The following is a 15,275-nucleotide window of genomic DNA, read 5'->3' as shown; positions in this document are numbered from 1 at the left end:
TGCTTTACGTTGAAGAGGAACATTAGTGCCACTGAAATAAGGATCTGGAAAATCTTCCTCCTCATGTCCCTCAAAAAGCCCTCACGTGTTAGTTTTGGTGCAGCATTAGCTTGTCAGCCAAGTACCTGAGTTCAACTCCTGTCTCTGCCACTTTCTGCCAGTGTAACTTTGGAATTTTCAGAACCTAGTTTTCTTATCCATAAAATGGGATAATAAATAACAATTCCCTCAGAGTAGTGTAGTGAGAATTAAATGAGATGTGCTTAACACATAATCAACACTCAGTAAAAAGTAGTAGGCATAATGATGATAGAATGCAAACTCTATATTTTAACCCAAATGTCACAGGGTCACAGCCACTGAGGGATCAATAGAGGAGGCTCCTATGCTTTTTTTCAGCCTTTTTTAAGCACTGGGGTTGGAGATCACTGGCTACGTGCATTTGGAAGAAGAGGGCTATAGTTCTCTCCATTGTTGCAGGGGGCACCTTGCTATGTGGATGTGGAGTGCCTGCCAGCTCTCTCCCCATCCTACAACAGGGAGCCTATCCAGGCATGCTCCCAGGCACTCACCCGGAGCCTGGTCATGTTTGCTAAAGTGGGACCCTAGGATCACCTGTATCAGAATCACCCAGGGCTCTTGTTGCAAATGCAGATTCCCATTTCCTGCTTAGACAGGATCTGTGGGGTGTCCGGCCCTGGAATTCACATTTTAAATACATTTCCATGACTCTGATGCACCTTAAAGCTTGAGAATCCCTGGAGCAAGGATAGAGCTGGTGGGACTTTGAGTTGAAGTGGCTGGACCCCCAGGCAGACTTGGAGGATGGGGGAAATCCAATGGCAGTGGATATTTCCTGGGGTCACTCCCAAACAACCCGGCATATAATGAAAACAGAATGGACCAGAATAACCACGTGGTATATAGTTGGTCAGAGGCCACTTGCTGTAGAACCAACACATTTGGCATTGTTTATTTTGAAATAAATAGAGATTTGCAGGAAGTTGCAAAAATGGGATCAAGTCCTTGTTTATTTCCCCCCACTTCCCCTAACTGACATCTTCCATAACTAGAGTACAATATCAAAACCCGGAAATTGACACTGATCTAATACTCCTAACTAGACTGCAGACCTTCTTCAGAGTACACCTGTTTTTACAAGCAGTTTTGTGTGTGCATAGTTCTAGACAATTTCATCCCACATTTTATTTTATAGTCCTCTTCTGTGTCTGGCTTATGTCTGAGCAGTGCTTTAAATGTAGAAAAATCTAGAAGAAGAATCCCCTTTCTCTCTTTCTGTGTGTGTGTGTGTGTGTGTGTATGTGTGTGTGTGTGACTGTGCACTTTGGGGGTAGGGTGGGATGGGCAGTTAAACCTCCGAAATAGTCAAGCTGCATGCGTTTTGATGATCAGCGTGTATCCCTCTTCCAGGCAGGGCCCCATGCTAGCATCTGTCTGGAATGCCTTCCGCGGGGATTCCTAATTTGTTAAGGAGAAGGCAACACGGGGCACAAGCAGCCACAGTTTTGCTTTGCCTCCGATTGATTTTGTCAGGGCTTAATGATTCCATTTCATGTTTGGCAAATCACATATTTCTCATTGAAGAATGACTGAATCGCAAGCTGGAAGTTTTCAAATCAAGTCATTTATGAACTGGCTGAGTTCTTAGGGTGCCCGAACATACCCTTAAAATGCGAAACAGCTTTTCTTTCTTTTGTTGTTCCTTCTCAGTAGTCACTGGGTTCAGGAACAGCGCAGTGGGTTTTGTTTTTCCGCATCTCCTTCAGACCATTACTTTTGGGGCGAGAACCAGTCTAATAAAGGCATAATGCAGAAGAAAACCTTTTCTAAGAGTCAAAGTCACTGACAATGGGAGGGGGGGCTCCATCCACCCGCGAAACCAGCTATTTGCCGGGCTGAGGTTTGTTCACCAGGAAAGGGGAGCACTTCCCCTCCCTGTCTTAAAAAGGAAATCAAAAGAGAGTCTGCCGCAAGCCCCATGGACAGTGCCAACGACCTTTGTTCTTGATATCGGCGGCGCAATGGAAGAGGGCCAGGCCTCTGGCTGGTTCCCAGCGGGGGCTTCTTTATTCTGCTCTTGAAGAACAAGAGTCAAGTCCGAACAACAAGGTGGCATTAGTGCGCCACGGGGGCGCTTTCATGCCTGGCCCCATCGCAGTCTGCCACCAGCCCTGGTGTGGAGTGGGGGGGGACATTTTCTGTGTCAAGTGCCTGCTGTCCTGCAAGAGCTCTGTGTCTGAACTAAGTACCCCCTGTGACTTGCTTGCATTTTCTTTTCTCTTTATGAAGAGAGAGCCCAGTCTCGGTGCATACGTGTTCTGTCTGTGTGGTTGGAGCGCCCCCACCTAAAGCCTTCAGTTAGGCTTCCAGAGCCAGATCTGTGCACCCTGACACTCTTTGCAGCTCATCTCCCATGCTGGGATTGTGCCAGGCCGGCCGGTGGGCTGATTTTGGGTGGAGGTGCAGCCGGCTTCCGTCCCGCCCTGCTGGGTCAACCTACCCCGGATCAGAAGCTGGCAGCCTTTCAGGACACGTTTGTGCCAAGGCTCAGCCATGTGCCCTGCCAGTGCACCTGTTCCTGCCTTTGGCCAAGAGATCCACCCTGCCTGGGGCCCGCTGATTGTCTGTTCCCTCCGGGGGAGGACACCGGGCTTTATCCGCTGCCCTGTCACACGTGTGCCTGACTCACGCATGAGCTCACCCAGAGAAAGAAATAAACCGCTGGGGCTGGTGGCTCCAGGGGCGCACCTGGACTGCGCGTTCTGTTGTGAGAGGTCAGCTGGCCCTGCGGCCTCCATCTTCAGCCCCGACCTCATATTCAGTCGCTGTTCACCACGTGTCTGCTGTCATCCTGGTCTAAGCCACCATTGTCCCTGTCTGGATTCTGGCCGCAGTCTGCAAATGGCCTCCCTGCTGGCCCTTGTCCCCCTATGCAGTGGCCCCTGTAGCCAGCTCCTCCCTGATGGAGTAGGGAAGGATCGCCCACGTCCCTGAGCATGGCTTGTGGAATCTGTCCCTGTCCCCTTATCGGCCTCATCTCCTGCCACACTCCCCCTTGCCCACCTGTTCCAGCCATGCAGGCCTGCTTGCTTCTCCCTTGATATACCAAGTTCATTCCCACTTTGAGACATTTGCATCACTGTCCCCTCTCCCAAACATGCTCCTCCCCTAGATCACTGTGTGACTTGCTCTCTTACCTCCTTGCAACCTCTGCACGAATGTCATCTTACTGGGGACAGCATCCTAGACCACCTTATCTAAGATGGCAGCCCTACCCAATTGTTCCCGCCACACCAGTATCCACCTTTTATTTCCTTCATAACCTTAGCACCCCCAGGCCTTGTAATTGAATATACTGAATGGTTTATTTGCCTGTGGAGTGTCTCTGTACTAGCACACAGGCTCCACAAGGCCTGGGTTGTCTGGTTCTGGTGCCCAGTGTGGCACCCTGTACACAGCAGGCACATGACAACTGCTTGTTGACTGAGGGATGAGGGCTCTTAGCCAAGAGGCAAGGACCCTTTCTCTCTTAGCTTATATGTGACCATCACACTGTGACAGCTTTCTTACATGGCTATGGTAGGGAGCGTGTAGGGTGGGGTCAGCTGTGTGCCTTCCGTAGGGCCTGTACACACTGAGGCTTCCTGGGTGGAGACCGTTTTGCTGCACTGGTTACGGCTGCAGTGATTCTCCTTTGCAACTACACATGAGCACACCTTCACCCTGCACCTGCCCTCTAGCTCCAGTCTGTGATCACTCATCTGTATGACTTGGCTAATGAATCTCTTTTTACTGGAAGCTGCCACCCTGCCCCTACCCTCAACATTCTCCCAGCCCCATGGCCATCTTGCATGTTTTCCTAGCAAAATCATAGTCATATTTCAGTAGTCTGCTCAAATTTTCTACTCCTTCTCCACAAAGGTTTCTTCTTTTCTTTCCTTTTTTGATTCTCAAATCAGAAACTAACTTTCTGCCCTCCAGCTTCCTCTAGTTCTCTCTTGGTACTCACCACCCCTTATGTGTATCATGTTCAATTCCATAAAGACCCATCCTGCACCAATTTCTTTACTAAGTCTGGAGATTCAAAGACGCAGACATGGTCCTTCTCTTTAGCGTGGTTATCCAGAAGTAAACACAGCTCCCAATAGTAACAGTCACTTTCCCTTACTGAGCACTCACTGTGTGCCAGGAACTGTGCTAAGTGCTTGTGCAAGTATCTAATTTAATACCAGTGCACGACTGTCATAATTTATAGAGGAGGAAACTGACTCAGAGAACTAGAGTAATTAGTCTAAAGTTACTCAGCTAATGATGGAACTAGGACTTGAACTCAAGTAGTTTGGTTCCCAAACACCACACTTAACTACTAAGCTATATTGCCAGGGGATGTCGTGAAGCTATTTATTTATTTAAGTCACTTATTCATAGAAAAAAGTTACTGAGCAATCTGCATCTTAGGTCCTTTGCAAGGGTTCTTCACAGAGGAAGTGACATTTGAACAGAAATTTTAAGAAAGAGTAGAGTTTCCATAGTCAGAAAAAGAATAAAGGAAAACCCACCTTCCAGCGCAGGAGACATGAGAGACACAGGTTCAGTCCTTGAGTCGAGAAGATCCCCTGGAGGAGGGCATGGCAACCCACTCCAGTAGTCTTGCCTGGAGAATCCCATGGACAGAGGAGTCTGGTGGGCTACAGTCCATGGGGTCACAAAGAGCTGGACATGAATGAAACAACGTAGCATGCACGCACGCACATCCAGGCGGAAGGAAAAAGAGAGAAGGGAATGCAGTCTGACGAGGGAATGGGGATGAGCCTGCAACCCTTGGAATGAGGGATGGCAAATGGGTTTCATCTTGCTTGCCAGCTCAGAGCAATGGGGGTGGCTACCTAGAGCACAGTGCTGAGGAAGATTCTGAGGCCGAGTCTGTGCTTAGTGAGAGAGACGCCATGTGGATTGATTACCAGTGTCTGCCACAGGTGGAAGTGTGGAGTAGCCACACTTGAGCTTTTGTTCAGGTAAAGTCTGAAGTGTGAGATGGGCAGTTCCGGAAAGAAGATTGGAAAGGCAAGTTGGGGCGACACTTTGGAGTTCCTTAGATGCCATGCTCAGATGTAGCAAGCATTTTGTTCTACTTCCACCTGCTGCGTGCTCAGTCCAACTCTGTGACCCCGTGAACTGTAGCCGACCAGACTCCTCTGTCCATGGGATCTCCAGGCAAGAATACTGGGGTGGGCCGTCGTGCCCTCCTCCAGGGATCTCTTATGTCTGCTGCACTGGTACTTCTACCTAGACGAAGATTTTTCTGATTTTCCCTCTTAGGTCAGAAACTGGCAGTCTCCTTCTTCTCCACTCTCTTGTCCTTTCACTAAAAATTCATTCTCATTTTCAGACCCAATGGATTGTAAGTAAGATTTCCTTATAACAAAACTCGTTTACAACAAAGTCATAGAAGACTAACTCAAATTTTGGAGACAGACTTTACGTGTCTCTGTGAACATATCAGTTTATTCAGTGGAACAATTCAAGTTAATGATATGATGATGCTTTTTGTAATTATAAGAACTACAAATGTGACACTCTTAGAGACAAAAGAGACTGCTTTCTTTCCCCCAGGTAATCACTGTAGACTTGGATTTTTCAGTAATACCATTAATGAATGCCTAGTGTCTGCATTGGCCTTTATGATTTTCAAGTCACTTTTTCCATGCGCAGTGTCTCATTTAACCCTCTTAAGAGCCCCGGGGGAGGACAGTATTTTCATTCTCTTTTTACAGAGGAGAAAATTGAGGCTCTGGGAACTTGTTTAATGGAGTCCAAGTTCTTGCTTCTTTCAACTTTGCTAAGCTGCTTCTTTGACATATGCTAAAACAATTCCAACCCAGGTTCTAAATTAGAAGGAATACACTTTTGTCTAAGTTGAATTTTGACTGACATGAATCACCCTGTTTTCCTCAGCCACTGGACTTTGCCTCTTTGAAGTGGATTGAACCGCCGGGGCGCCCAGGGCGGGGCAGGCCTTTGCATGTGGCAGTCTCCTTCTCCCTGCCTCCATGGAAATGTCCAGAGATGTTCTTTTCTCTTGTAGCCAACAAAGTAATACATGTACCTGGTTAAAAAATTCAGAGAGTGTTAAAAGTTCTGGGGGAAGAGTAAATTCCTACCTGCCCCAGTCTTTTGGTCCTATTTCTTAGAGCCAAGCTCAATAACACTAGATTCTGTGTTTCCTTCCAGGGATGCTCTCTGCCCATATAATCATTAGGCTGATAGATCCTTCTCTTCTTACACACCTGGGAAGATACTAAAGATTCTGCTTTGCGCTCATTAACAATATGGCAGAAATTTTTTCTATGTCAGTACAGGAAACATGACCACATTCTTTGCAATAGCTTCCTAGCATTGCATTGCCTGACAGTCCATAATTTATTTGCCCTGTCCTCTGTTGATGGTCATGCAGGTCATCTTTTGTCTTTTACTGTTAGCAACAAGGTTTCTGTAAGCACCTTTGCATGTGTATCTTTGTGCACACAAATAAATATGTTTGGAGGATAAATTCCTGGGAGTGGAATTTATTTATTCTTAAGACTCCTAGTGTTGAACATCTTACAGGCTTTCTTAGTCACTCACTTCTTTGCCTAGTGCCCTTTGCAGTGAGAAATTCCAACCTAAATCATACTTGCTAGAAAGTAGAATTTTTTGTTCCCAGGCTTTGGCTTTAAGGACAATTAAACTCCCAATCACCACTGCCTGTTTAGTGTCCTGCCTTTGGAAAGAAGATTGAGTTATCATCATTCTAACTTTACTTTTCTGTGTCGGAAAATCGTAGCTTATTTTCCTCCAAGTTCCCCTTACAGACTTTTAGCCTCAGGAACATCCCCTGGAGAAGGAAATGGCAACCCACTCCAGTATTATTGCCTGGAAAATCCCCGGGATAGATGGACCTGGTGGGCTATAGTCCATGGGGTCGCAAAGAGTCAGACACGAACTGAGTGACTAAACAACAAAACAATGAATTCTTTGCTTCAAGACTATCTCTAAAGAAAAGTGAAAGTGAAAGTCACTCAGTGGTGTCTGACTCTCTCAATGAGAGACTTTATTTTCTTGGGCTCCAAAATCACTGCAGATGGTGACTGCAGCCATGAAATTAAAAGACACTTGCTTCTTGGAAGGAAAGCTATGACCAACCTAGACAGCATTTTAAGAAGCAGAGACATTACTTTGCCAACAAAGGTTCATCTAATCAAAGCTATGGTTTATCCAGTAATCATGTATGGATGTGAGAGTTGGACTGTAAAAAAGCTGAGTGCTGAAGAATTGAAGCTTTTGAACTGGTGTTGGAGAAGATTCTTGAAAGTCCTTTGGACAGCAAGGAGATCAAACTAGTCCATCCTAAAGGAAATCAGTCCTGAATAGTCATTGGAAGGACTGATGCTGAAGATGAAGCTCCAATATTTTGGCCACCTGATGCAAAGAACTGACTCATTGGAAAAGACCCTGATGCTGGGAAAGACTGAAGGCAAGAAAATAAAGTCTCTCACTGTTGCTTCTTGACCTGCATACAGATATCTCAAGAGGCAGGTAAGGTGATCTGGTATTCCCATCTCTTGAAGAGTTTTCCAGTTTGTTGTGATCCACACAGTCAACGGCTTTGGCGTAATCAACAAAGCAGTAGATGTTTTTCTGGAATCCTCTTGCTTTTTCGATGATCCAGTGGATGTTGGCAATTTGATCTCTGCTTCCTCTGGCTTTTCTAAATCTAGCCTGAGCATCTGGAATTTCATGGTTCACATACTGTTGAAGCCTGGCTTGGAGAATTTTGAGCATTACTCTGCCAGTGTGTGAGATGAGTGCAATTGTACAGTACTTTGAACACTCTTTGGCATTGCCTTTCTTTGGGATTGGAATGAAAACTGACATTTTCCAGTCCTGTGGCCACTGCTGAGTTTTCCAAATGTGATGGCATATTGAGTGCACACTTTCACAGCACCATCTTTTAGGATTTGAAATAGCTCCACTGGGATTCCATCACCTCCACTAGCTTTGTTCATAGTGATGCTTCCTAAGGCCCACTTGACTTCACATTCCAGGATGTCTGGCTCTAGGTGAGTGACCACACCATTGTGATTATCTGGATCATGAAGATATCTTTTTTGTATAGTTCTTATGTGTATTCTTGCCACCTCTTCTTAATATCTTCTGCTTCTGTTAGGTCCATACCATTTCTGTCCTTTATTGTGCTCATCTTTTTTTTTTTTTTAATGTCACTCAGGGTGATATATATATTTTTAAATATCACTCAGGGTGATATTCAAAACATTTAACAAATAGTATGAGGTGGGGGGCCCAGGCAGGCTCCTCCAGGCACTGGCTCTGGTGCTGAAACAGAATGTGCTGAATATCATTACTGAGCCAGATTCTACTCTGAAGGAGAAGCCAGAGTGGGTATTGTGTGTGTGTTGGGGCACATCATCTAAACAATATGGACATATTTCAGTATTTTAACAACCAGTAGAGCCGCACATGGGCATGCCAGCTGAACATCAGCCCTAGTTCTCTCTGGAAGGACTTGTGAGATGTGATGTGGTTTAATAACAAGCACATTGGTTTGCAGTAGGAGACCAGGTTTGAGTCATATTTGGGTCTCTTATTAGTTATACGACCTTTAACAAGACACGAACACTTCTCTTGTCTCCAAATGAAGGAGTTTGCACCATGTTAAATCTAATGCTTCTTCTTGCTCTAAAATTTGAGGAAACAATAAAAGCAATAAAGCAATAAAAGCAATAAAAGTGGCCAAGGGAGCGGGTTCCAAACCCGAACTGATTCTATGGCATTTTGTGCTTATGTCACAATAATGCCTCTTCCCCATGTAACTTCCTCATTCAAGATTAGCCAAAGAAATGGATTTGGGGGAAGGATCTGAAAAAAGAGACATTTAATTTTTGGCTTGGGGGGGTATGGGGAACATTGTAGAATTATGGAACATGTTGGGTGAAAGAGACATAGATCCAGATCCTGATTTGGCCACAGCTGTGTTCATTTGTTCATTTATCCATTCACTCCCTAAATGTTTTTTGAGCCTCTATCATGTTTTGGCCACTGTTCTGGCTCTGAGGATGGATTAAAGAATGAAGTAAAGTCCTTGCTGTGTTGGAGCTTACATTCTATGTTAGCAATTCATTTAACCTCTTTGAGCCCATGTTTTGAACTGGAGTTTACCTACCTGTAAATCCTTCAATGGGCAATGGCATTGTTACTGCTATTTACCATTCAATGCCTATGATAGTCATCACAAATCAATTATAGCAGTCCAAGCAGCCAATCAGTTCTTGGAGGATGTTATTTATCCTGGGCTAATATTTTATGTTGATGCATTTTATGTAGATGAATTCTCAAGTCTTTCCCTACTCCAAAATTTTTCGTTTTTATTCATTATTTCTAATGAAATGGGAAGACAATATTGTACTGAGGGAAACTGTAATAGAACTCCAAATCATAGAACTATCATTAAAGCTACAGATTTTACAAGAAAACCATCATCACTTTGGTTTTGTTGGACACGAAAGATATGTGTTATTGTAAAATTATTTTAGATCTTTGGGTCTTAGATTTTCCCTCCACAGTCTTTTGCTGCAAGTTCTCTTATTCAACTAGCTTTACTTTGATCCCAGGATAAAGGAAAGGCTCATCAACATTCACTTTTGACTCCTTTCACTTTGGAAACCTCCTTTATGAAACCTCCTTTTACTGTAGTCAGGTGGGGCAGAATCAAATCTTGCTCATTCTGATAAATTTTTCTACTATATACTGGATAACTCAACAGCAATCACCAGCAGAAGGTTTCCCAGGGGGCTAGCGTGGCCATCTGGTCTCCTATGTTTTGCTCACCATGGTGGAAGCTAGCCAAGGTTGGGCTGACATCAACCTCTCGGTCAGTTTTTTTCTGTGGATTCTGAAGACACCCTTGCGGTATTTCCATTCCTAATCCTCTTTCCTGCTCCCATAACTGACCAGCAAGTCCAACGTGCCCACATCGAGCTCAAATTGCAAAGAAAAAAGTTTGAAGTATTTCTGTTGGAATTAATAACTCCACCCTTTGGGGTTTCTAAATGTATCTCTGAGACTATGAAAACATCGCTCTTATGATTTCCAAGTTATAATGAACTAGAGGTACCTCTTTATATAGTGAAGCATTTTTCCCCAATGAGGAATGAGAGCTGGGGTGTCCTCTATCCCAGGCTCAGGCTCCTATAATTTTCGCCAATATTGTCATTTGGTAACTTGCCCAAAAGTCAACTCTTCCCTCTCTAAGAAGACCAGGAAAGCAGATTATTTCCACCATTTAAATATAGACCTTTAGACCAAGGAGCATTTTAAGAAAGAGAAAAGATGATCTTTGTTTCTAGGTTGAACTCAGTGAATTAATTTTTCTTTGAAATGGGGTGGAGTATGTGAAATAAAAAGTCCATATTAACTTTTTAGACCTCAAATACAGATGAAATAACTCAGTTTTCTCTGTAAGATTTGTTATAGGTACTCCTCTTTTCTAGAGCCACAGAACTCTCCCACATGTGCAAAATAAAGTGGAAGACTCTCTAGTTTTTTGTGTCTTTTAAATTCTTAAAAAAAAATTAATTATTTTTAATTGAAGTTTAATTGCTTTACAGTATTGTGTTGTTTTCTACCAAACATCAATATGACTCATCCATAGATTTACTCATGTCCCCTCCCACTTGAACATCCTTCCCACCTCTCTGTCCATCCCACCCCTCTAGGTTGTTACCAAAGACTCTGGTTTTGAAGCGTATGGTGTTTTGCCTTAACAAAAGAAACCACTCATTATACACAATTCCACTCATTACACAACAATTCCAATATTTAATAGAAGATTATTTAACTTAATTTCAATATGCAGTCATTAAAAAAGAAGAAATAGAAGCATTAGAGAGAAGTAGTAGCATATGCTATGCTAAGTCACTTCAGTCATGTCCGACTCTGTGCGACCCCATAGACAGCAGCCCACCAGGCTCCCCCGTCCCTGGGATTCTCCAGGCAAGAACACTGGAGTGGGCTGCCATTTCCTTCTCCAATGCATGAAAGTGAAAAGTGAAAGTGAAGTTGCTCAGTCGTGTCCGACTCTTAGCGACCCCATGGATTGCAGCCTACCAGGCTGCTCCGTCCATGGGATTTTCCAAGCAAGAGTACTGGAGTGGGGTGCCATTGCCTTCTCCGAAGTAGTAGCATATACATCACCAAATTGGGCCGAAACCTACATCCAGACTTGAACAGTGCTGGGAAGTCCTGAATGACAGCAATCTGGAGTCCTAGTTGGGAAAAGGATCCTGGGCCGTGTGTTCACTCTGCAAGTAAGAGTTCAAATTGCAGTTTTCGCAGTTCTCACTTACAACCCCAGGCTGCAAACTGATATCATTATCGGTTTGCATTCAGAAATGCAGCTCTGGTTTTTCTTTAACTTTTACAGTGCTCTCTGTTTCACCTTGTGAGTCAGAAGACTTCTTAGACCCCAAGTGAAAAAGTGAAAGTTGCTCAGTCATGTTGGACTCTTTGCGACCCCATGGACTATATGTCCCATGGAATTCTCCAGGCCAGAATACTGGAGTGGGCAGCCATTCCCTTCTCCAAGGGATCCTCCCAACCCAGGGATCAAACCCAGGTCTCCCGCATTGCAGGCAAATTCTTTACCAGCTGAGCCACAGGAGAAGCCCTAGGGCTGAAGAAATTCCAGGGCCCACTCCCTTTCTTATCTAAAGTGCAACTTGACCCATTGAACAATACATATACATATTTATTTATTATTTATTTAGTATGGACCATACTGTTAATATTATTACACAAATTCAAAATGCTTTTCATAGCATTAGACGGGCAGGATGTAAGGTGGTTAAGCACATAGAATCTAAGCTGGAAACTTGAAATTTCGTTCTACTACTTATTAGCTCTGTTACCTTAGGCAAGTTATTTTACCTCTCTATACTTCAGGCTTTTCATCTGTAGAGTGGGACTAATGAAGACTCTCCTTTGTAGGGTTGCTATGGACATGAATTGAGATAGCTCTGTGCAGTGTCTTGGGTGCCTGGCATATATTCAGTGTGCCATAAACGTTTGCTGATATTTTCAGACGATTCACTTAAATGTTTGATTGGAGCTAGGCAGTAGGTTCCAGAAAGAATGTGGTGTTGAAAGCCGTGTTTTTCTGGAAATAATTAAAAGGCAGCTGTCTTGCTGTTTACAGATGTGGTTACCCTCCTGGAATTTCTCTATGCCTCCAGTGGAGAAAACACAGGCATTGTGAAGAAGTTCCTGAGATTTCAGAATCGAGAGCTGGAGGCCACTCGACGCCAGCGGATAGATTACCCAGTGTAAGAAGGGGCTGGTGATGGGGGGCCAGTGCGGCCATAGTGTTCTTTTTATCTGAGGACCAGAGCAGGCTGATCTGACTCACACACTTAGTCACTCAAACATGTCTGACTCTTTGTGACCCCAAGGACTGTAACCCACCAGGATCCTCTGTCCATGGGGTTTTTCAGGCAAGAAATACTGGAGTGGGTTGCCATTTCCTTCTCTAGGGGATCTACCTGACCCAGGTATTGAACCTGCATCTCCTGTGTCTTCTGCATTGCAGGCAGATTTTTTTACCCGCTGAACCATCTGGGAAGTCTAGGGCAGGCTAGTGGACCCACTTAGGAGGACCTACTCTGTAATATGCTTTGAGGAAATGATGAGCTGTTCATAGCTTAGGCAGAATTTGTGGACCCAAAAACTTCAATGCATTTGGAAATCATTCTCTCACTTAGCAATCCCCAGTTTGCCTCCTAATGACTGGTATGCCAGTCTTGGGAATGACCTAAGTAAGGGAGTCAGGTGTTGGGGCCTGAGGCTTTGCAAGGTGTCAAATGCAGCCAGCCACAGCCCTGCCAGATTGCAACTTTTGCTTTGCTTTTTCTGCCTTGGAAGATTGGATGAGCTGCTTGAAATCTCACAACTTCTGATCTCCTCCATTGATTTCAGCAAAACCCAGATATATATATATTTTTCCTTCTGCTGAATTGAAGATGCTGAAAATGGTTCGTGGTTCACCTCAGACCGGATGGATTCAGCAGAGTGATTTAATTCTTCCCATGCTGCTGGCTGTAGAAAGATCTTGAGTCACTTTACTAAGCGTATGTTCTTGCTAAGCTTCCTTGTAATAACTTATCTTCATGAGCTTGCTCAGCTGGGTGGGTCAGGAGGGAGCTGTGTGGCACCATCTGTTTGTATATCTTATCACTGATTTGGAGGCCAGATTATAAAGCCCAGAATATTCTAACATTCTAAGGCCTTGTTGGGATGAATCCCCAAAGAATCTGGGGCCGCTGCCCTTTTAACCCAAACTGTGAATTGGTTTTTGGGGAAATGGAGAGCATTCTCTGTACTGGTTTTGACCTTGATTCATGTTTTACTCACAAAACACAATTGCTCTCAGCTCATCTTTAAACTGCTGGTCACTAGCACAATATGTGACATCAAGCAAGTGTTCAAACAGCAAATATTTGTTGAATGATTTGTGGATCACAAAGCTTGGCTAAAATATTTCCTCTTGAAATTGACTACTGTTATTTTATCCTCACTTGGCAAATCACAGATGGACAGTGTATTTTTTTCAACTAAAATAGCCCTTGTCCAGAAATGGAACAATTAGAGTAGTTGCTCCATATCGGTGAGCCAGAACTGTGATACCAAACAACCTCATGTGTGCATTAAAATAGTATTTCTGGGTCCTATTAGCATATGGCAATGCCATTTGCAGATTATGACATGTTTCTGCCTTAGGGCTTTTATCTTTGAAAGAAATGAAATTGCTCAAAAAGCCCTAATTATGTTTTTTTTTTTAATCATTGAAATTAGAATAGCTTCTTATCAAATCACCTCTTATTAAAACCCAGATTTTTAGTCTGTGTCTGGCTTTATAAGCCTTAATCAAGTATTCAAATGGCAGGTCCGTGTGATTCTCAAAAAGGCATAGGAAGAGTTTTTTGTGCAAGGTACAATGTCTGCTAGTTTTGTACAGTGACGCTTAACTCCTGTCTTTCGCAGTTACTATAACTACCTCCTTTGTTTCTAAAATCAAGCTTTGCAAGTGGATCTCCCATGATGAGCACGAAGGCAAATTCATCCCTTCAATGGAAAAAAAGCAATTTACTTGGTCATTGTTAACTATAATTACCTGTTCTTGGATGATATCAATCTGCAGAATTTTTTTTCTCCTCACTCTTGCAGGTTTACTGTTTCACTGTGGCTTTATTTACTCCATTATTGCAAGGCCAATCTCTGTGGGATTCTGTACTTTGTTGATTCTAATGAGATGTACGGCACACCTTCTATATTTCTTACTGAAGAGGGTAAGTATGAAATAGAATCTTTAGAACGATATGTGGTTTTCTTACTCTCTGTCTTTTGGCCAGTATGTCTGTCTAGAATAAGGAACGTTGTCATTGTGGCAATGCAGTAAAGAATGATGGTTTCCAAATATGGGCTTCAAGTTCAACTTTTTCCGGAAGCTTAAAACAAACATTTTCAATACAGACGAATGTACTTAGGTGTTTTTTGTTGTTTTGTTTCATTTTGCTTTTATTTAAAGGAAGAAGGAATGTGATCTAGTCGTAGAAGTTTTGGAAAATCATTGAAAAGATATAGCCACTTCTTTCACTTCTAAGTTTCTTTGTCATTTTCACAAACTTTTGTTTTCCCTTTAGGCTACTTGCATATTCAAATGCATCTTGTCAAAGGAGAAGACCTTGCTGTAAAAACGAAATTCACCATACCTTTGAAGGAGTGGTTTCGCCTGGATATCTCTTTTAATGGCGGCCAGGTACCAAGAGCATGTTCCATCATGAATCATATCAGCACCATCACTTAACTTTAAGCATTGCTGTAAAGTCAGGGAGCTAAGAAATCTGCAAAAACAAATTTGTGGTAACTGATAAACTTTTACAACCATAACACTTTTTTTAAATAAAAATTTTATAGTTGGAATCTTAAATCATAAGCATTCTATCCCATTTAATTAACTTTTAAAGTGCTTTTTTTGACTATATTGTGAATGAATAATACATCTAGCTATATAACCACAATTATCTGAGCAATTCAAGCCTTTTTTCCTAGCAAAATAGGCTTTGAGGAGATAAATGGTAAAACAGCCTTGGCCATATTTATATAGTGTTATCAAATCTACAACTTTTTTATAGGAAATTTATTGG

General features: G+C 43.2%; 1 protein-coding gene across 1 annotated transcript in view; it reads left to right on the top strand.

Moving 5' to 3' along the window:
• The window catches only part of SEL1L3 (SEL1L family member 3), a 108,317-nt gene that overhangs the window by 17,822 nt on the left and 75,220 nt on the right, over positions 1-15,275 (top strand). Inside the window, 3 exon segments of the mRNA NM_001206556.2 lie at positions 12,272-12,398; positions 14,296-14,417; positions 14,772-14,887. Coding sequence (NP_001193485.1) covers positions 12,272-12,398; positions 14,296-14,417; positions 14,772-14,887 — 365 coding nt within the window.

The sequence above is a fragment of the Bos taurus genome, chromosome 6 (assembly GCF_002263795.3).
Source record: "Bos taurus isolate L1 Dominette 01449 registration number 42190680 breed Hereford chromosome 6, ARS-UCD2.0, whole genome shotgun sequence".
Taxonomy (NCBI): domain Eukaryota; kingdom Metazoa; phylum Chordata; class Mammalia; order Artiodactyla; family Bovidae; genus Bos; species Bos taurus.
The sequence above is the reverse complement of the archived record's forward strand: the minus strand, read 5'-3'. Positions and strand labels throughout refer to the sequence as shown.